The sequence below is a fragment of the Camelus ferus genome, chromosome 13 (genome assembly GCF_009834535.1).
Source record: "Camelus ferus isolate YT-003-E chromosome 13, BCGSAC_Cfer_1.0, whole genome shotgun sequence".
NCBI lineage: Eukaryota > Metazoa > Chordata > Mammalia > Artiodactyla > Camelidae > Camelus > Camelus ferus.
This window is the reverse complement of record NC_045708.1, coordinates 38,942,613-38,965,841: the sequence shown is the minus strand read 5'-3', so window position 1 is coordinate 38,965,841 and position 23,229 is coordinate 38,942,613. Positions and strand designations below refer to the sequence as shown.

The 23,229-nt window shown below is 36.1% G+C and overlaps 2 protein-coding genes across 6 annotated transcripts in view; one reads left to right on the top strand and one right to left on the bottom strand.

Moving 5' to 3' along the window:
- The window catches only part of TCEANC2 (transcription elongation factor A N-terminal and central domain containing 2), a 57,481-nt gene extending 56,001 nt beyond the window's left edge, over positions 1–1,480 (bottom strand). For 2 of the 4 annotated variants that reach the window (XR_004325036.1, XM_006180130.3), the window contains exon 1: positions 268–434. The gene's annotated coding sequence lies outside the window, so the exon portion shown is untranslated. Of the gene's footprint in view, positions 1–267; positions 436–1,360 lie in introns of those variants that run through there. The other 2 variants (XM_032494373.1, XM_014555437.2) reach the window with 2 other exon arrangements.
- TMEM59 (transmembrane protein 59) lies at positions 729–23,031 on the top strand. 2 transcript variants are annotated; one of them, XM_006180131.3, is made up of 8 exons: positions 729–1,029; positions 5,927–6,032; positions 7,484–7,578; positions 10,615–10,767; positions 12,359–12,440; positions 13,328–13,409; positions 15,652–15,760; positions 17,944–23,031. In XM_006180131.3, the coding sequence occupies exons 1-8, from the start codon at positions 769–771 to the stop codon at positions 18,097–18,099; spliced, it is 1,044 nt and encodes a 347-aa protein (XP_006180193.1). In that variant the 5' UTR covers positions 729–768; the 3' UTR covers positions 18,100–23,031. The 2 variants fall into 2 exon arrangements, with proteins under 2 accessions (XP_006180193.1, XP_006180194.2); XM_006180132.3 differs by having other exon boundaries at positions 756–1,029; positions 13,325–13,409.
- The last annotated feature ends 198 nt before the right edge of the window (positions 23,032–23,229 follow it).

Below are 23,229 nucleotides of genomic sequence, written 5' to 3'. Positions count from 1 at the left end.
CACCTGGGTTCAATGAAGCTCTCTTAAACAACTACCCCACCATGGCCACAACCCTAAGAGTTCCCCTAGTAACCAGCAACCAAGAACCTCCTCCAGATCTCAGCAGGGTCTTCACAACAACCAGTCTGCTCGGTGGTCAAAGGACCCTAACCACGACTGTCGTGCTCTGGATCCCCGAGCAAAGGGAAGCACCATCTTCCCCTGCCCTCAGCACTCAGCAACCCAGGGAGAGGAAGCTTACTAACAATGGTGTCATGGGAGACCCACCAGGAAAAGCAGCCCGGCCAGCAGCTGGGGCCTCTCCAGAACGCACCCTCTGAGGACCCAAGCCTGGACCTTGGGGATCAGAACTAAACAGAGGCTTCCTTCCGGGACGGTAGTTTTTCGGAAGAGGTTCAACTCCTCAGCAGAGCTCCGGAGCCAACTGAGGTGGGGGGTGGGGGGGGTGGAGAAGTAAACCACATCCCCCAGGATGCACCGCGAAGGAGCGAGCTTCTGCGCGCCCAGAGCGGCTGTAGTTCTCCGAGGCCAACTTTCCCGACCCACCGTGCGCCTCCCGCCTGCAGAGAACTACATGCCCCAGCGCGCCCCGCGGAGGGAAGGAGTCGCTTTGCTCTAGTGCTCGCGATGGTTGGAGCCACCTCCTCTCGCCAACCTAGAAGTTCGTAGACCTGGAGGTGGGGCAGGAGGCGGCAGTTTGGGCGGGTCAGGGCGGAGCTGAGGAGACAGCGGAGGCGGAAGCGGCGGCCCCGCGGGGCGGGGAAGGGGATGGTCCCGGAAGGAGTAGGAAACCCTGAAAAGAAAACAGCAAGCAGAGCAGCTGTGACAGAGGCAAACAAAATGGCGGCGCCGAAGGGGAGCCTCTGGGTCAGGGCCCAACTGGGGCTCTCTCCGCTGCTGCTGCTGACCATGGCCTTGGCTGTAGGCTCTGGAACCGCTTCGGCTGAAGCGTTTGACTCGGTCTTGGGTGATACGGCGTCTTGCCACCGGGCCTGTCAGTTGACCTACCCCTTGCACACCTACCCCAAGGTAGGGCCCGTCCGAACCGGGCTACAACCCTCCCCTGGCTGCCCATCTCTCCGTTCTCCCGCACCCCTGTCCGCTCTGGGAGCCTGGATGTTGAATCCACCCTTCAACTGCTGTCTCCCATCTGTGTAGCTTCTGTTTCTTCCCTAATCCAACTGCACCCCGCTCTTGCTGTAATTACCGGAAGTTTATGCTGCACCTAACCTCTAATAGGCTCGGAAACACAAAAATAAGCTAGACACGACCCCTTTTCTTTGGAGACTTGCGGGGCAGCAGGGGAGATGAACGCTTGGAGGCGGGAGCAGGATCCGGATGATTAATGCGGGGTCCTCACCTTTCAGGGTCGTCAGGGACAGCGGGGGTAAGAGCAGGTGCGGCAGCCCACAAAAGGTTTATTCTTAATCTCTATTCCCCGGGCGCCTCTAGGCTGGGAGCGTTCCTGGATTCAGACAGGTAGACAATTGCATTATAGTACGAAATGTATTAAGTCAGCTCGAGGAGTTGGGAGACGCACAGAAAGGGCTTTCCAAAGCCTGTGTTGAATTACTGTGTGCAAGGCGTGCGTTGCACACTGGGACTGGGACGGCTTAGAGAAGAAGCACTTAGGTTTCTGCATCCAGAGAACTTACATTAAGTGCAGCAGAAGACAGCGAATTCCTGGAGTGGGAAAGAAATGAGACCGCCCCTTGCAGGGGATCATAGCTTGCGGAGAGAAGTGACCCTACCTCTACTCCCTGTCCGCCCGCAGGTGCTGCCTTTCCTTTAATTCAATTCCACTTCTCAAGTTGTTTTTGCAACTTTTAACCACTGTTTACTCAGAGTTCTAAATTGCTTGAGACTCCACCCTTCCGCGTATATAATTTGGGTATATGCACCCTTCCTCCACTGCCTTTCTTTAAAAGAGTTTTTGCTGAGGTTGCTTGTCCTTTTGTTCTTGTTTTTTCTTCATCTTCCCTGTGCTGTTTGCTTAACCGTTTGGCTAGCCCTCTTTGTTCTCTCAGACTACAGTGATTACGAGGATAGTTTGAGGATGTTTCCTACTGGCAAGTGCTTTCAAGCTTTTGAAATGAAAAGTTCTAAATGCTATCACTTCCCATATGTCTGTTTACTGCTGGATTTTACATTGCTTGAAGATCAATTTTCAAGAAAAAGTGTGGAAAGAGAGATTATCATATTTTCATTAAAAGACTGGTATAGCAATCAAAAGAGAGAAATGAGGAATTCTGCCTTCCACACTTCATCAATGCGTACTGTCCCTAAAACCGTTATTTTCTTCTCTTCTTATAAACCTCTCATCATTAAGAGGATTGTATGAGGAAACTAACATTGATTTGACCTGGAACTGGGCAGAGACTTTGTATCATTCTAGTATTTGGATGTGGGTGGGTGGCGGGGGTCCCTTTTTTTTTTATTATTTTTTTTTTTTTAGATTTTCCTAGCAAATTTGTAGTTATTTGAATAATATGCTGGGAGAATAATTAAACAATTCAAAAGGACAAACATTTCTGGATTCTTTAAGTACTTTAATAATATCCATTACTTTCTAACAATCGATGTGATAGCCATAAGTCGTTTTTACTTACTCATTAAAGCTTTTCTTACCAGGAACTAAAAATCATTTGGCTCCCTCTGTGTCCTAGACTTAAAATTTATTGACTGCTCTCTGTTAGCCAGGAAGATGGGAGATTTACACTAATTATCCCTAATTTTCATTCTGCGAAGTAGGGTTTTACAATTCAGGAAATCAAGGCTCTGAAAAGTTAAGTGACTTGCCCAAGGTCACATAGGCAAGAAGTAGTGTAGTAGTAGAAATTCAGTCCTAAAACTGGCTACACTGCGCTGCCTTCTATTAATAAAGTTTTAGTACTAAAAACATTTAATTTACTCATCTCACTGATTTCTTTTGGTCCTCCTTTAGATTATTTTGCTTGGCTGTTGAGGAAAAAGCAGTGTGTGTTACAAGAAATTAGATGAATTTACAAGCTTGCATAGCCTCTCTTGTCTGGTATTTGTAACTGGCAGATAGAAATCTCATTTTAATGACTCTGAGAATTAATTATTTGTTGCAAGAATGGAGAATACTTTACCTATTTGTAAGAAGATATTTTTAAATTATTGTATTTTACCTTTCAACTTTCCTCATGCACAGCTGCATAATTTGTCTGGATCCAAATAAGTTGTGTTAGTAACAGAGATAATTTGAGCTAGCCTGGTCAGTTTTTAACATGGCACTAGAACCATACAAACTTGGGTTCCATTCCCAGCTCCACTTTTACTATCTTTGTGTCCTTGCTGATCACTTAATTTCTTGTGACTTCATTTTGTCAAATGTAAAAAAACAAAAACCTCATACCTTACAGAGCAAGTGTGAGTATAAAAGGTAATATACATGGCACTCTTAGCACAATGCCTAATACATGGCAACAGATAGTTATTTTTTCTGTTATATATCATAAAACCAATTTGGTACATGTAGTATATTCATAGTGCTGAATAAGGAAGAATAGTTAGCTAGACTTACCTGAGGACAAGAAAATACATGTAAAATCCGTGTATAGTAGGGTTCCTTCTTTAAGGAAGGTTTGTTAAGGTTCCTTCTAATTATTTAGTTGGTGTTCAGTTTGGTGAGGAGCACCATTTCCTTGTACTCTAAATTAGAGGAAGCATATTTTATGTAAGCTTGCCAGTCACTTTGGATACATACGACATGAAATATTTACTTAGAATAATAATATCTAGAATATGAAACACTTGGAATAAGGATATGATTCTTTTTTAAAATAGCTAACATTTCTTTTTTTAACATTTATTTATAAGCTAATGTTTCTTTTTTAACATTTATTGATTTACTTATTTTAATGGAGGTACTGGGGATTGAACCCAGGACCTTGTGCATGCTAAATATGTGCTCTACCACTGAGCTATACCACCGCCCCCAGGATATGATTCTTGATAGCTGCTAATTGATTGCCTACTCTGTGCCAGATGTTGTATTATACATTAATTTTTAGCACAGTGCCTGGCACATTGTGGGTGCTTATTAAATATATTATTAATGTAATGTCTATTTATTAGATAGTGCAGCATATTAATGATGTTATGGATATAAAATAATATAATATAATCCTCATCACATTCAAGATTGACATAAGAGTATTGTCACTGTTTTACAACTAAGGAAACTGAGGCTTAGAGAGATTGTCCCTTGCCCAAGGTTGTGCAGAATAAGTGGTGAGGATGATCCTCTAACCAGGGCTTATTCCTGAACCTAGGCTCTTTCACCAGTGCTATACTTGCTTCTGAAAATGGTACTAGAAGGGGAGGGTATAGCTCAGTAGTAGAGTGTGCCTAGCAAGCACAAGGTCCTGGGTTCAATCCCCAGCACCTCCATTAAAAATAAGTAAACAAATAAAAACCCAATTACCTCCCCCAAAATAAAAAAAGATAATAAATAAACTGAAAATGGTACTAGAGGGCTTATTGGATTGGTTTAACAAAAGAAAACATTAAAAAATGAAATGGCATGCAGTACAGCTCATGTTAATGAGCTCATGCTTCCTCTGTGCAATATAAGAAAATATGTGGTTCTCCAAAGACATAAGAGAATTCTTCCACTGTTTTACAAAGCCTGCAAAAGCTACTCAGGTATGAAATTTATCTTAATTGTTAAAACTCTTTCAATTTCACCATAACAATAAATGCAGCTAGAAATGAAGTCCAAAAATGTGCTACTTTTCAAAGTTGTATAATAAAGCTTGTTTAATATTAAACTGCAACCATCTCTTCTTAATGGATTGTTCCTGCTGCACACATTTTACTAACCCTGCCAGAAAGAAATGTATACCTTAGTATTCCATTGGTTGCTAACTGGTATATGCACATACTGTTTCCTTCCTTATTAGGTACCAGCCAGTTTGTACACAGTAAGTTGAAGGGGCTCCCTGACATGTCCTGGTCTGTTTCAAATACTATAATACATTTCATAAAAGAAAAGAAATGTTGAAGACATTGTCATTAGTCTTATTAAGCAGCTAACATTTTCCAGCAGCGAGGAATCTTTCCTATCTTGATCTCTCATATATATACAATGATACCTATAACTGTTGTTTTCTATTTTAAAAATTATTATGATTAACACTACTACTCTTTACAGAGCACCTTCTATGTCCTGGGCTCTGTGCTAGGAATAGTGATTTTCTAGCATTATTGAGGGATTGGAGATAATTTATAGCTATTACTTCCTTTTATGATGAGAAAACTGAGATTTAGATAGGTAAAATAACTTGTGCAAAGTCAGTGACCTACAAGGTTTTAATACAGATCTGGCTGATTCCAATGGCCTTTCCCATATATCACATGTTGCCCTTGTCTGTGTTTTCAGTTCAAGTAAACCAAATTTAAAAAGTAATTTAAGCATTTTTATAGATAGTGTACCTACCTTTTGAGGGCCTTTATGGCACTATTTGACATGTGAAGCTAGTCATGATACTTTTCCTGACAAGCCTGATGATCTGTATAAATATGTGGCAGAAGTACACTACTCGTCCTAGGGTACTTGTTCACTTACTTGCATCTCTATTGAAGTTCTGATTATGTCACTGTTATTTTTATGTTCAGATTTCCCACCACCAAAATTTGACCATGGAATATGGGAAAGGGGTGATATTTTTACCCACTAGGTTTCTTGGATATGACTTTTAAACTAAGAAACTAAAACTTCTTTATATGGCAAAGGTCTTAAGTATTACCTGGCTTCTATCATTTCTTTCTTTCAGCTATAAAACTTTTCTTGGACAATTTATAATAAGTCCTACTAACTTTGCTTTCTTTTTGACCTTTTTTTTTCCCTGAGGTAAAAATATTATTTTAGGGTAATCCTTCCTGTTTTTGCACTCCCTAGGAAGAGGAGTTGTACGCATGTCAGAGAGGTTGCAGGCTTTTTTCAATTTGTCAGTTTGTGGATGATGGAGCTGATTTAAATCGGACCAAATTGGAATGTGAATCTGGTAAGATGCTATGCTAATGACATCAGCAGTGTATAACATTGGTGTTTTCTTCAAGTTATGTTCTTCTTTTTATGTATTTTCCTCAGAAAATGACAAGCATACTATTTAAGCTAGTCATCCAGCATATTTTGATTATTTTGAAGTTAAAGCTTTGGTATCCGCTGCTAGAAATTTCTTGGGCTTTAAATTTCATCTCTTTGTTGAGACAATGTTAATTTTGTACTATGGATAAGACACCTTTGTTTCACCAAGCATTTGGTTTATACAAATGCATTAGTAATTGCCCTTCTCATAATTCATCACTATCTTTTCAATGAACAGGATAGTTTTCCTAAGCCTTTCGATCATAGGCTAGTTGACTTAGCACCAAGCTTTTTTACTGAATCAAGCCTTTGACTCAGTATTTAATAGTGTATTCTTTGTGGATCATGCCAATAAAAGAAGTAACCAGAGTCTTGATCATATTTTAAACTACTATTCTTACCTTTTGCCAAAAGTGATGTGTTTAATAAAAGAAACCTGTAATCAAGACAGAACTGACATTTAGCTTTTTAAAGAACTATAATGGAATTTTCTCCATTCATTACATTACACTGTTTATTCAGTGTAGCAGGAGGTACCTTCCTCCTTATCACTATGCCACTACACACATCTAGCCTCTGTGATATCATAACCTATTTTTTATGGCTCAGTCTCCTAACTGGACATCTTTATATGTGCATAATGTTGTTTAGTTTATTATCTAGCACCTTTGAGAAGTATGTTACAAATGTATGACTGAGTGGAAAAAATAAAATTGTTATAGTGATAAAGAAAGAAATGGCTCTAGTGAACTAAATGAAGAAAATCCTTCTACAAACACTTTTTAAGTTCAGTTTTCTCAGAATTTAGGATGTTAAATTGATCGCTTTGTTTTATTTTTCCTTGCCATGTGAATACCCTTGCTTCTCAACTAAGTGATCTAGTTCGTAACAATAATATCATTATTTGTGTAAATTACTTAAGTATATTTGTTCAACCCCATGAAGTAAGTGGTGGTATTTCAGTTTTAGACACATAGAAATCAATAGTCAGAGAGGTTAAACAGCTACGCCCAGGTCACATATACAGCCAACAAATGATGGAGCCAAAATTCAGGATGCCAGTCCAATGTTTTTTCCATTATGCACACCTTAGCTATGAGGATCACCTCATATGAATGTTATCATATGGCCAGAGCCTCAGTGTGTAATTAATAGATTTATACCTGAAACATTTGACTTGTGGGAAGATACTGAGTTTTATTAAAATAACACATTTGCTACTATTACCAAATGTGGAAATTCATATTGATATAATACTTTTTAAGTATAAGAAATTTCTTTGTAAAATGCCAAACTCCTTCTTTTCTATCCTCTCCCTTTTCTTTCTTTCTCTTTTTTTCTTGTAATTTGACTGTTTTTCTCTTACAGCATGTACAGAAGCATATTCCCAATCTGATGAGCAATATGCTTGCCATCTTGGTTGCCAGAATCAGCTGCCATTTGCTGAATTGAGACAGGAACAAGTATGAAACAATTCTGCCTTTCAGAAATGCCTGCTTAGATTACACTGACTTGTATCAAAATGTTTATTGTCCACTTGACCCTATTTTAGTGTTATATTTTATAATTAGTCTTAGACAAACAAATTATGATTGCAAATTAAAAAGTCAATTGAATGATTACTTTTTTCTCTTTTTTTTAAACACCTTTATTGTGGTACGGTTCCTGTACAGTAAACTACACATATTTCAGATGTACGCTTTGATGAATTTTGATAGATGCATACACCACTGAAACCACTACCACATTCAAGATGGCTAACATTTCCATCACTCCCCAAGAGGTGCAATTTTTGAATTCCCAGTTTATTCTTTCCCACCCCGTTTAATCTCTGGTAATGATAAATTTGTTCTCTATGTCTGTGAGTCTGTTTCTGTTTTGTAGGTAAGTTTATTTATGTCCTTTTTTTTTTTTTGAGATTCCACATATAAGCAACATCATATGGCATTTTTCTTTCTCTTTCAATAATTACTTTTGTATAATGCTTTTCTGTTAAGAAGTCTGTTCACACCAATTGTCTCATTTTTTCCTCAGTCCAGTAACAGTATTATCCCCATTTTGCATATGAAAAAACTGAGACTCAGAGCAATTGAGAGTTCCTCTTTTTTTTAATCCATCTCCCATTGCCTTAATTCAGATAATCATCATTTCTCATCTGTATTACTTAACTTCCAATCTGTTTTCCCACTTCAGCCCCCTCTAGTCCATCCTTTAGTCTGTGTCCAGATGTTTATTTTCTAAATGGAAATGTCATCATGTCATTCTCCTATCTTATATACTACAATAGCTCCCCATTATATACAGGTTTAAGTCCCTAAACTACTTATCACAGCCTGCCTAAGTACCTCTTCTGTGTCATCTCTTATAATTCCTCACCCCTCATGCTCTATCCAAACATACTCAGAAAAGTTTTTTAATTTTATTAATTTTGGCATAGGAAATACAGCCACATGGTACAGAACTCAAAAGGTAAAAAAAAGTATACAGTTAACCCTTGAAAAACATGGATTTGAACTGCATGGGTCCACTTACAATTGGTTATTTTTTAATAAATAGTACTACCGTACTACATGATCCACAATTGGGTGGATTCTCAGATGTGGAATCACCAATATCGAGGGACGGCTATAATCTGTGTATACACACAGATTTTCGACAGCCTGGAGGGTTGGCACCCCTAACCCCTGCATTGTTAAAGGATCAGCTATAACAAGAAGTTTCCTACCCCTGTATCTCTTAGCCAATTTTCCTCCATTAATGTAGCAAGGATTACCAATGCAGAGGTATTTTATGTAAATACAAGGATATATGTATTCTTTCTTTTTTAAAATACACATATAAGTGAAGAATGTCTACTCATTTTTTCACTACATCCATAATGTTTCATTGTAATAAGCAGTCCCTTATTTGTGGACATGTAGGTTGTTCCTAATTTTTTTATTCATAAATGATGTTGCGTATTTTTCACATTTATATCTATAGAATAAAATCACAGTAGAATTGCTGAGTTAAGAGGTACATGCATTTTTAATTTTGAGAAATAGAGCAAACTGCACTCCATGGAATCTGTAGCAGTTTTTAAAATAAAGATAAAATTCATACTATAAAATTCACCCTTCTAAAGTATTCAGCATAGTAGTTTTTAGTATATTTACAAACTGTGCAACCATCATCACTAATTCAGAACATTTTCATCATCTAAAAAAGAAATCTCATACCCATTAGCAGTCGCTCTTCTTTCCTCCTCCCCCAAGTCCTTGGGAATGTACTACTTGTATTACAGTTTTAATTTGTGTTTCTCTTTTTTTTAATATTGAAAACAAAATAACATTTTTATTTACAGATGATGTAATTTTTACTAGGAATTTGTTTCTATTATGAGTAATGTTCAACATATTTTCTAATTTTTAAGACCCAGTTTTATTTCCTTTTCTCTTAATTGTGTACATACTGAACAGTTCTTTATTTTTGTAATATGATGTTATTGCATGCCTCTGTTCCTTCTACTCCCTGTCTGCCCAGTGAATCCTCTTGACTCAGGGCAGATGTCATTTCCTTTGTGAAGCCTTCACCTCTCACGCCAGTTCAGGGTAGGTGCCTCTGCCCACACACACGGATCATCCTATGTTTCACCTCTGTCCTATATATATTAAACAGATATACATTGATAAATAAAACACACATAGTTCCTGATCTCTTAAAATTTATAATCTCAGTGAATACTTGTCAGTGAACTAATCAATGAAAGATTTCACAGCTAGTAAGTGGGAAAATTGGATCATGAATACAGATCTCTTGATTTTAAAAACTCTTCTCTCAATATCCCATATTGCCTCTCTTTTGAAATAAAGCAGAACCAAAGCTATTCCTAGAGTTTAGCAAATGGTTTCCCACACTTGTGCTTTAGAGGGGCCCACTGCTGCTAAATAAGTCAAGAAGTCAGAATTGGAGGGGAAGTGACACCAATTAATGTAAAAAGCTCCTCAGTAGCTTACTATATATAGTCAGCCCATAAATACTTTCCTCACTGCCCTGTTATCAGATGTCTCACATTTTATGCACATATTCCTTTTTTGGGCATATATTCTTTTGATGGATGTTTTTCCCCTTTTTTCTATTGATGTTCATTATAGCATGATTTATTTTACACGAAAGCATTAAAGATGAGAATAGTATAATTTGTCCCTACCCCATCTACCTCTCGAGGCTAATCCTTATTTAATCAAACCTTAAGATTCTCCACATTTGTGGACCTAATTCAAAAGCCTATTATTGTGATAGAGGTGACGTAGCTTATAAGTGTGTTTGGTGGCAAATTAAAGGATCCTGGGGTTTTAAGTTTTTCTCATAGTTAATTTGCATAGATAACAAAGAGTTTAATGCTAATGATTATGGTAGAATCAATGTTTTATAGCCTATTCCAATAAGGATTTCATTATATTGCTGTCTTGAATAAACATATATAAAAATAATATTTCTCATGATTATTTTTTTTTAAGCTCATGTCCCTGATGCCAAAAATACATCTACTCTTCCCTCTAACTCTGGTAAGGTCATTCTGGAGTGATGTGATGGATTCTGCACAGAGCTTCATAACCTCTTCGTGGACTTTTTATCTTCAAGCTGATGATGGGAAAATAGTTATCTTCCAGGTGATGACTGTGCTTCATGGATTAATTTAAATACCAACAGTAGTGAATTTATATGTCTTAAATGAATGACTTAGCATAGAGGCATGTACTTAGTCCCTTACAAATATTTATCATCAAATAATTAGTTGGCCTATCATCAAATCAATTAGTTAAAACACTGGGCATCAGGACTCAATGTGATTAATCCTTCTCTCTGCCCGTTGGAAACCTATTTAAAGCCTATTGTTCCTTATCTAAAAAGAATTCTGAGTCTTCTGAGTTTTAGAGTGGTTAAATTGATAAAATGAAACCTCTAGATATGAGAGATCAGAATTAATATACTTTGAATATAAATAATGGTGTGTATTTATATCACATATAGATATTAGAGAAAAGCAATATGACATGATTTTTTGTTGTTAGTAGTGCTTTTCCTCATAACTCTTAAAAAAGAGAGCTTGTCGAAGAAGCCTGTTGCCTCCTAGACAAGTAACTTTTCTCCTTCTTCATTATTTACCATGTGATGTGATAATAATAGCTGCTATTTCTTGAAGGTTCATCTGTATCAGGCATTTATATGTATTATCTCAAATCTTCAAACAACTTCATGAGGTTGTATTATCACTTATTTTATTGATGAAGAAACTTTGAGTCCAACTTGTTTAAGGTCACCCTGCCAGTAAGTAACAGAATTAGGCTTCAAACTTGGGTTACTTTAGCTCCAAGGCTCATATACCACCCTACCATGCTGCTCTTCCTTTTAATTTGTGTTGTTAAATTCCTCAGATTTAGGTTGAGGCACTTTCTCTCAGGTAATAATTAAAGTAACCTTTTAATTATTATTGCCAAACTGAGTGGCTTACTATAGGGCTCATATGTGATTTTTAGCATCATCCTGAGTCTTGCGTCCCCTGTACTTAATTTGTTAATAAGTAAAACACAGAAGGAATTTTCTCTCTTAAAATTCTTAAGTAAGTTCTGTGTCTGAAAGCTACTTAAGTTAAAGCTTAAGTTTATTCTCAGAGTGGAGCCCTCCATTCCTGACTAAATGTGAGATTAGCTCTGTTTCTTTGTGTCAATTTACGTGTGATTAGAAACCCCTACTCCAGAGAATCAGTGCTATATTGGAGATACAAAGTATGGAGTGTTGAGCTGCAATTTATGAATTACTCATACTTAGGGAAGAATGGGATGCTTCAGATGAGAAAAAATAGACATAATATGTGTTTAGCCAGAAATTTTGGCAGTGTGCTAAATTATTCCTGATCAACCAGAATTAGAACTCAGTTTTGCAGGGTATGATATTTAATGCACTATGTTGTATATTGTCCTTCTTTGGTTTTTTTTTTTTTCTTTTTTCCTTTTTTTATGTTGTCAGGAAATTAAACTAAATACTTGATGATGCTAGAAATCTGTTTCTTTGCAAGGCATTGGGTCTAATGTTTAACAGGTGCAGTTAAAATATATTGTGGTTAACGTGTTTTATTTTTTATACCATACTTCTGTTACTTTTTCTCATTTTGAATGTTTATAGAGATGATGTGTTATAGAACTCACTACTGAAAAAGCTTAAGAATTACAAATGACTTAATTGCTTTCATTATTGTTTTAGTCTAAGCCAGAAATCCAGTATGCACCACAGTTGGAGCAGGAGCCTACAAATTTGAAAGAATCGTCATTAAGCAAAATGTCCTGTAAGTTTTATTTTAAGTAGCTTGGGGTTAAAAACATTAGCAGTTAAATCTGGCAGTTGGTAGAATTGGTTGTATTGTTGTTTTTACACTATTGGAAGGTGAACAAATAATTTCTAAAACTGTGGTTCTCAAACTTTAATGTGCATTAGGATCTGGAGAGCTTGTTAAAACAGATTTCTGAGCCCCACCTCCAAAGTTTCCAATTTACCAGTTCTGGGAGAGGATCTGAGAATTTGCATTTCTAAAAGGTTCCCAGATTTTGTTGATGCTGCTGGTCTGGGGACCACACTTTGAGAACTATTCTGGTTCTTTGCTTTGAAGACATTATGCTTTGAAGGATGTTTTGAATATGAACTAATGAAATATTCTGTATTGGGTATTTCCCAATAAAGTAACCAAACAGTGGAACTACTCTGAAAATATGTTTTTATTTTATTTTTATTTCTATATTAGAAGTGAATTTTAACTTACAGGAATATAAACATCAAGCTAAAGCTCTGCTTACCTTTTAGAAGATACTAGCTCATACCATATTTTAGATATGATTTCATTAACTTTCTAATTATTTTGGTGGATGGATAATAATATAACACGAAATCATCTTTAGGTTTGAGCAAATCAAATTCTATTATTACATTCAAACATATAATTATACAGAAAGCATCATTGTCAATAAGAATTTGAAAATAAAATACGAAATTCATAGTGTCATAATATCCACTGGATTTTTAATGTGCCAGAGGAACTTCTATTCATTATAAAATATATCACATTACACTTACAAAAACAGCTGGATATCTGTACAGTGTATATATCTAGAAACAGTCATTTGAGACTAGCTTTTGGAATATAGGATATCATAAACTTGTACCTTGTTATTTCAGCAGATCTGCAAATGAGAAGTTCACAAGCACACAGGAATTATCTTGAAGATGGAGAAAGTGATGGATTTTTAAGATGCCTTTCTCTGTATGTATTTGTCTTCACTTATGTATATAGGAGATAAAATCTGGCTTGTATCAGGGAGATTCAGTCCTTTTTGTTATATTAGCTGCTAAAAGTAGAAAACTTTTTTTCTTTTCCCTACCAAAGTTGTACTTTTTGATGTTTTAGTTTGTTTAAAAGTCATACAAATACTACTTTAATAAAACCCAAGCAGGTAGTTTTTTCTCATGGCACAAAAGCATTCTTGTTCTTTTTGGGATTCCTTGATTTATGTTAAGATTTGTGCTTCTCCAGACATTTTGATTAAGCTTTAATTAATTTAGTTGGAAGGCTGACTGTATATTTATTGAAAAAAATTTACCGATAACATGGACACACACAGTTCAAAGCCATGTTGTTCAAGGGTCAGCTGTATATTTACATAGCATTTACATTTTATTAGATATTATAAGTAATTTAGAGATGATTTAAAGTACAGGAAGATGTGCAGGATGTTACATGCAAATACTACACGACTTTATATAAGGAAATTGAGCACCCTCAGATTTTGGTATGGGAGAGGGAAGCAGTCCTGAAACCAATGCCCCAGGGATACCAAGGGATCTGTGTGTCTGAATGATTTGGGGGTTGGATTTTTGTTTTTATCTACATGGGCACACTGGAGTCTAGGGGAGGTAGGTAAGGGCTATAGATTAAGGAGAGTTTCATGTTCTAAGTGTTGTCTTCATGCTGAGGATTCTTAAGGATGGCAAAGGCAAGTGGGCAGGTGGGGGTAATAGGTACCTTATGCCCCTCCTGAGAAGGAATAGCAAGCCTTCTGAGGGTGAGGAGGATTTTATCAAAGTATGCATACTTCTACTCCTCCAAGGAATTCTGGTGTGAATCCTCCCCCAGCAGCCATTCGACCTCTACCCCATCCCTTCCAAAAAAAAAAAAATGAGAAAGAGACAGACACTAGGCCATGCACTTAGTGATAATTATCTACTGTGTCAGATACAGGCCAAGCACTTGAGTGGAGAGGTGAACAAGTGTGTGTATACTCTAGTGGACTGTTTTATCTCAAGTGTGTAACACTGCAGTCGTTCAGACCACGTGCTTCCTGAAATTTCTTATGGTAGAAATAGTTTCTTGACAGGTTTTATCAGATACCAGTAGGGTTATATTAAAACCTAAAAATTAATGCCTTTTACTGAACAGAGTTTTTAAAGACTGGGTAAGAAAATGAGAATTTAAATTTTCCCTTCCTTTCATTTCTAAACCTGCTTTGACCTTGTACAAAAAAAGTGCAGTTTTTCTCTCAGTATTTTAGGATTTTTGTTGCAGTTGGTAGTTTTATGAAACCTAAATAATTACCTAATCTTAAATTACAATTTATTCTCAGTACTGCACTACCTGTCATCTTGTTGGCGACTTATTGCTCTTTAACATTATGTTACTAGATTTTATGTTACTCTTTTAAATCTAACATTTAAAAAATAGCTTGACTTTTGCTTGTTCTTTGAATCTTAAACTATAGTTTGGCAAACAATAGGTCAATTATGAAAAAAACTTGCTGATTCTTGTAACTGTCCTTCTGCCCTAAGATATTTTAATCATAAGAAAAACATAACTATCTCTTTTTCAGATATGCTGTAATGGATACAGAATGCCTCATAATAGATAGACTCTTGTAAACTGAAATACAAGTAAATTGTGGCAAGTTGAATGTTTGAAATATACTAGAGAAGCTAACTTCTGGAAGCTTGTTGTGAATCCTTTTATAAAACAAATGATCATTTCATAATGAACCTATTCTGTACCTTAATTCTTTGGGATATTGGGTTTTCTTAAAGCAAGTATTATCATAACACCTTGCAAAAATAATGTATGACATTTGTATAACAGTGTACAGTTTGTAGGACACTTTCGTTTGCCTTATCTCATTTAGTAATTTAAAAATATTTTTAATAGTGTGCTTTAATTTTATATATTTAGCAAAAAGCTAGTATGTCTAATTTTTTAATTTATAAAAGTTACATAGCCATGTTATAGAAACTTGAGAAATGAAGGAAAAGACACCATAACCACCCTAATATAATAGCTCTTATAATACTTCCTTCTATAAGTAAGTTATTCAAATAGTTTTAAAGGTAGTATACATAAAGTTTTAATTATATTATTAAACTAAGTATATAGGTTGATTACCTTTATTTAGAACCTATTTTTTATATTATGAAATTTTAACATGACTGTTGATTTTTTTTTTTTTTTTTTTTTTTTTTTTCAGTAACTCCGGGTGGATTTTAACCACAACTCTTGTCCTCTCCGTGATGGTGTTGCTCTGGATTTGCTGTGCGACTGTTGCTACAGCTGTGGAGCAGTATGTTCCCTCTGAGGTAAATTTAATTTTAACCCTTAGACCATTTGAAGACTGAGCCATATGATTTACTTTTTTAAATGCCTTGTTTGTCTAACTGGAAAAACAAAGCCTTTCTACTAATAGAATAAGAGAAGATTTGGTGGTTTTAATCACACACATGGGAACTGACACACATGAGAATTACAGGTTTGCAGCACAAGAGTCATTTCCCAATTTTCTATGGTACTAACCACCATGTATATTGGCTGTTTTGAGTACAGTGTTTCTCTTCACCCTAGATCTCTGAGACTGAAAAAAACCCATTGACATCAGTTTCTAAGGTGATATATACAAAAGAAGACTTGTAGAACCACTTAACATTTTGGCAATGTTAAATTTAAAATTTTAAGATTCTGATTAGAGTGACATAAAAGCAAATACAAACCTGAATTACCTAAAGTTTTCCCAGGAGAATCTTCCAAATATCTCTGCTTAATGGGACCTTTTGTTTTGTTTTGTTCTAGCTTTCATCCCATTTTTCTGAGTCGTCTCAATTACTACTGTATCTTGCATGTTGTTTTTTTTCTTGGATTCCTCTTTACTTTTGCTGGATTACCTCCTTAAGTAATTCTTTTTTTCATGAAGGATACTGAGCTGGTAAACTTCCCATTACCGTTTTTGAAAATACTTCTTTTGTACTCTTTATTTGATTGATAATTTGAGAATATAAAGTAGCCACAAAATCACTAGACATCTAGTTAGAGGTTATCCATATACTCCCATCCATTTCTCTGCACAAATTTTACTCTTTCTCCCTGTTCTTCTAGATAGCTTATTCCATTATAGATGTTTGAAATCATTTAAACAGTTCCCAGTTGCTGTTTTAAGGTCTTTAAATGTTGTTACGTAGAGTTGTGAAAGTTTTTCATAGTGCCCCAGAGCAAATTATCACGTTAATTCTGGGTTTTAAGGAGGCCACAGTATATCAGATCCATGTCCAGTCCACCAACCATTAAATTTGTCTGGAAAATATTCTCTTACTTGGTAAGTGTCAGGTACTGGGCCACCTCCTTATTGCAGGATCATCATTGCCTTGAAGTAGTAGGCAGCAGACCACATCTGAAAAGTCATGACAATCACTTTTACAACATTTTCATTACCCCAAAAAGGAAATTCATACTCACTCATAGCCATTCCCTATTTTTCTCCCAAGCATCTCCACCACCACCCTAGCTGTAGACAACCATTATATGTGGTCTCTTGTGACACCTTTTACACTTGGCATAATGTTTTCAAGATTCGTCTATGTTGTAGCACATATCAGTATTGATAGATACTTTAACTTTTGAAGTTGCTCTTTATTCAGCATCTTTTAAAAGCACCTTTCCAACATCAAATTCTTCTCTGTGGTTCTGTCTTTCTGATCTAGTCAGTTGCCCTGTCAATGTCATCCCTTCTGTTTTTAGCTTACAGATTCAGAGATTTATTGCCGTATGAATTAACAACAAAATCTATCCCATTTCTTAGTAAAAACTTTTACTTTTCTTTTCTACCTTTTGGAGACAGACCTATATCTAACTAGACCTACTTTCAAAAGATATTAGACATTATGATTATCAGTGAGTTTTATGACCTTTGCACTGATTCTGTTTTATGCTTCTATTCTTTTGTTTTATTATCTTCTTGGATATGATAGTAATAATTTGAGCTTTTATATGTTTATAAAGACCTTTCTATCAGTGTTAAAGTGTTTCATGTATATTCTTTGTTCTACTCACAACCTTTTAAAATAGCACATACCATTTTCCAGATATGTTAATTTAGAACATTTGGTAGCAGAGAAACTTACCCCAAATCATTTGACCACTTTGTTGGAGAGCTAAAATCTTAAAGGAATTAATCACTTAAAGCATCAAACATCCAGGATCTGTGTTCTTGGTATGACCACACTTACGCTGTTGAAGCCTGTGCAGTTTTTCTCAGTTGTTACACTTATAAATATTTTAAGTTGGGACATGTGGAAAAGTTTTTTTTTTGGCCATCTGCTGGGAACCGAATCACATATCTATAACACTTTGAGTAAAAGCATTCTTCATTTTTCAGATGTTTACAGAAATTGTTTTTAACCAAATACCCACAGATTAAATTGTAATTTGAAGACTTACTTGGGGAGATTCCTAATTATCCAGATTGCTAATGTTCATTGATTGTCTTTTGCAGAAGCTGAGTATCTATGGTGACTTGGAATTTGTAAATGAACAAAAGCTAAACAGATATCCAGCTTCTTCTCTTGTGGTTGTTAGATCTAAAACCGAAGATCACGAAGAAGCAGGGCCTCTACCTACAAAAGTGAATCTTGCTTATTCGGAAATTTAAGTGTTTTTTAAAAAGAAGTGTAATAGACATCTAAATTTCCATTCCTCATAGTGCTTTTAAAAATGGTTACATTGGATATAGGGCTTAAAAATCACTATTAAATGCAAATAAAGTTACCCAAATCGTGAAGACTGTATTTGCTGTAACTTTACCTGTAATTTTTTTCTAGTAATTTAAGAGATGGCTATTTGGGATTGTATTTTTATTTTACTAATATCTGTAGCTATTTTAATTTTTATTTGCATTGGTTTTGTTTGTTTTCCTTTCTTAGCCAAATTCTTTGAGCTGACCAGTGTTCTTCCCCTCCTCCTACCATTATACTGTCAATCACCTTAGTTAATAAGCTGAATACTCAGTAGAATATAATGCTTCTGCTCAGAAATGGCCCACAATTTGTAATTTGAAATTTAACAGAAAATGCCCTTTACTACACTACATTTTCAGTTGTATTGAACCGAAGTCATTAAAATTTTATTTGAATAATTATGTGCTGAAACTTGAATTAATATACTCCTGATTTTCCAGGTCTTCCTTCTCACCCCTTCCTAACCCAGAAAATAATTAGGAAATGTTCTGTGTCTGTTTATTGCTATATGATGATCAGGGAGCAAATTGAAGCAAAAATGTCCTCTCATAAGTGCATTTTATGTTATTTTGCACAGGCTATATAGGTTTTTTGGTTCGATAAATCTTTCCAAAAAACTATTTTTCTCTGTTAGAAAGCATATCAAGTATAAGTTAAAGATTTTTTCAGAGAAAACTTTTCATTTTGACAGGAAGAATTAGACTCTTGAGATGCAGAATTAAGTATAGATTTCACTTGGCAAAAACTGTTATCATTCCTTTACCTGCAATAATACAGGTACAAAAATGAGTGACATCAGGTAACATGGAACACCACAGTCTTAACATGATTCAGTGTCTTTACACCATGAAATGTTAAATGACTTTGCAAACCAATACTTTCGTCACTCACAGGGGCATTACTGGTAACTAAACAGTACCAGTCCTGTTTAGTCTAAAGAGTGAGTCACATACTTACCTTCAGCCTAGTCATCAGCTTTCTCTGAGTCAAAAGAAAATACAACTAATCAAGTAAGGCTTTGGTCACAAAATATAGGTTTCCATTTTTTGAATAGTAGTTTGTCTAGATTTGGAAGATAGAAAGTTTGTGAACCAGAAACTAACACAGCATTGTAAATTGACTATACTTCATTTAAAAAAAAATTTTTTTTAAGTTTGTGAACATATCTAGATGGGGAAGAGAGGAGGAATTACTAAGCAGTTGTCAAGGAGTCTCTAATTTTTTGTGAGAAAACAGTTATAAAACATGAAGAATGGATTGGAGTTACCTTAAAAAAAAAAAACTCAGTTTTCTTATTTGCCACCCATGGTACATACTTACGTTCATTAAATAGGCATGGGTTTAATTGTAATGCACCCAGTGAGGCAAACTGAGGGGGATGTTCAAAATACTGCAGATTTATAGGAGTCGAGAGCTCACTGTTAAGAAAGGTCTGCTTTATATAAAATAATACAAAAGAATATTGCAGTAAGAGGGAGCAATTCTGTAATTGTCCTATATTCTCCCACCTTCCCTGGGTTTTGTTTCTCTTTGCTTCCCAAATGAGGTACCCCTGAGATACCCTCATTCCTTTTGAAAGTACTGATACAAGTTTAGACAAACTTTCCCCTATTGTCCTTGTATGTGGAAATACCCAGTCATTCCTATTATTTAGGAGGCACTCAAATATTTGTGTCCTGCCTTTTTATTTTAGCAAGATTAACCAGACTGACATTTTCAAAAAGCATTTCGCTTTAAAAAAAAAAAAAATTTACCCCCACAAATGTATACAGTGTGAAAATATTTGGCTTGAAAATTCCAACAAAAGCAACAAAACTGTCCTCTTCTAAAGTAACAGTTTAGCCCTTCTTGGATGGGCCCAACTTCACTTGTTTCCATTAAAATAGGTATCACCTTCTTTCCTACCACACAATATCTTATTGAGAAGTTTGCTTTGGTCTTAGGCAAGTTATCAAGACCCTGGAATCTCTGGATCAAACCTCCCAAACACCTAAGGTTCTTCTTGGTTCAGGTCTCTGGTCTAAGAGAAAGTGATTCAGGCAATTACAAAGAAGGTAGGAATCAATGAATGATCTAGGCTCGAGATTCCCAGTCTTTTCACAAAACTTCATGGATTCCTACATATAATATATTTTTTGTATGACAGAAATTACCAGATTATCTGCTCTGTCAATCTTAGATAAGAGATCGGTAGACCATTGTCCTCAAATTCTAGGTTTGCCAACCCAGCCTCTGCAGTGTGCTCCTAAGTTCCTGCATTCCTGTGATGCATTATCAGCCAGTCTGAGCTGCTGATTAGCATATGAAACCTGGTATTTTTACTCTGAGCTGATGTTCCAGCCAGAAGTAAACAACTTTATCCCTTGTTATTAGTTATCAGGTAAATGTGCCATTCCCATTACAATTTTTTAAATAATATAAAATAATTCCAATATAATTTTGTGGATTTAAGTATCTGAAGACCACATGTAGGGAAATCATTGATCTAGAGGATTCTAGACCTTTTCTGATAAAGTTAATCAGCCCCGCTCACCTTTGGAGCTATCTGTAAAAACATTCTCAGAGTCCCCATCACCATCACAACATGACAGCTCTCCTATAAACAGATCCACAGTTTAACCATTCAACAACCACTCAGCCAGTAAGGCTGAGTGCCAGGCCTAATGCTAGGTGATGGGACTGCAACAAACAAGACCCAGTGCCCAACTCTCGTTGCTCAATACCTGAAGGAGACACTATTATTAATATGATAAGTGCTATGACAGGTAAGCATACAGTACTATGGGAGTACATAGGAGAATCCCTTAGGTTCTGGGAGGAAGTGATATCCAAGCTTAAACCTGGAGAAAAAAAGGAAAGCGAAACAAAATACAGGGAGCAGGACAGGTAGTAATAACTCAGTAGAAGAGCACATGCTTAGCATGCACGAGGTCCTGAATTCAATCCCCAGTACCTCCATTAAAAAAAAAAGCAAAATATAGGGAGCAGTATTCCAGCCAGTGGGGACAGTATTCTCAAAGACCTAGAGACAAGAAGGTAAGGAATTGAAAATTGTTTAGCATTCTGTGATAGAGCATAAAAAAGCATTGCAATACGTGGGGCTGGGCAGACCACATAATAAAAAGACATTATTAAAATAAACCTGGACTTGGTCCTGAGAAAGGTGGAAAGCATGGAAAAGTTTTAAGCAAGAGAGTTACAGTGCTTTAGAATAATGCACTTGACAACAATGTGCAGGATAGACCAGAGGGGCAAGTCCAGAGGCTGGCCAGTATCTTAGCTCTACAGTAACCTCCAGGCTCTATTAAATTATGTGTTTATCCAGCCACACCAAAATGGGAAATTCCATTCCCTTCCCAAGGTTTTTGTTTTTTTTCTTTAATGTCCAATAATCCTATTTCATTTTATCTCACATTTATTTTTGAGCTCTTGCCTACAAGGCTCTCTGTCCTTCCAAATTATTGTTTGGGTGGTAAGCTTAGTCGTTGGGTCCTAGTCACAGTTTGAGTGTTGCCAAGCGAACTGGGAAGAGTGCCTTATGGATCCCAAGCTTCTTACCAGTCTTTACATTGGGCTAAATTTTTAAACTACAATGCTAGGTCAACTTATCACCGCCCTCAAATTATAGGTTTGCCAACCCAGCCTCTAGTAACCTGGTGTTCTCCTGGGCCCCTCCCACCAGGTTTCCAGTTGCTAAGCATGTCATGTTTCCATAGGAGTATAATCAGAATGAGCTACCTTTTTAAATATTCTTTCCTTGACTACTTTTTCTAGACTAGGAGGTGTATATACCGTGACAGAGATAAAAGATTGAGGTAGTGGGAAATGCAGACTTCTGTGGGAAGCTAGGTTGTACAATTAGTGTGGATTTTCCAACTCCTTGCAATAATTGATTTCTGAAGTACAGTTTGTATACCTTTTCTGAAATGGGTAATTGTTGAAGTCAACTTTACTTATTTCACTATTAACTATTCTCTTCCTGTGATGTTCATGAGTTACTTGTTTCAAGCAGGTGTTCTTAACCTTTTTTCATGCCATGGACGTTTTTGGTAATCTGGTGAAGCCTATGGACTCCTCAGAATAATGTTTTCACATGCATAAAACTAAATATGAAGTATTGCAAAGGAAACCAATTATATTAAAATACAGTCAAGGTATTTTAAAAATTTTACATATATACATATATGTACTTCTTTATTAACACATAAAATAAGGCCGAGTGGTGGTTCTAAAACTACTGGAATTTCAAAGTAATTTCAAATTTTATTTCAAAATATCTGCAACAACTGCAATATGATGTCTACATGTCTGATTTCTATTGGCAATAAAGACACAGGTACTGCTAATAGTACTATCGATTGTTACCTGTGTTCATAATTGAAGGAAATGCTATATTTCAGCTAGCAGTTAATGAAAAAATTTTTTCTCATCTATGTTTACTGAACCCCTGGTAGAGGTTATCAAATTTTACTTTGTCATTTTAAGAGTTAAGTATTTTTGTTTGCTTGTTCAGTTCTAAATTATTTGGGCTTATTTTACTGTTTCTTGTGTGCTTTTTATACTTGCATTGTTTTGCAACACTGCAGCAATAATTCAAGGCTTGTGTGGAAAGAAATCAGCAACTGATTAGAATTGAGAGGTTTCAACAAAAGCTCTTGATAATGTTACCTCAAGATATATACTACATCGTGCAGTCATTACTGGAGCCCCACAGCTGATAATTTCATAATGCTTAAGTATGTAAACGTCAGTAAAGTTTGGACCATCTGCACTAAGCATTATTATAATACTACCTTGTAATAGTGTCTACTTAGATATTTCACAATAAAGTTTGTCTATTGATTCCCTATGACTTTTGCAAAGCTCTTTATAGCACTCACACTATCACCTTAGGTGGGTCCCTGCAACATCCTCTAGGAAAACTGGGTGAGGGTTAACATCTCCATTTTAGAATTGAGGAAGCTGAATCTCAGAAAGGAGAGGCAGCCAGCCAGGGTGCTCAGAGTTATGTAAGGCATAGGGGAGGAGTGATAAAAGCTGAGGCA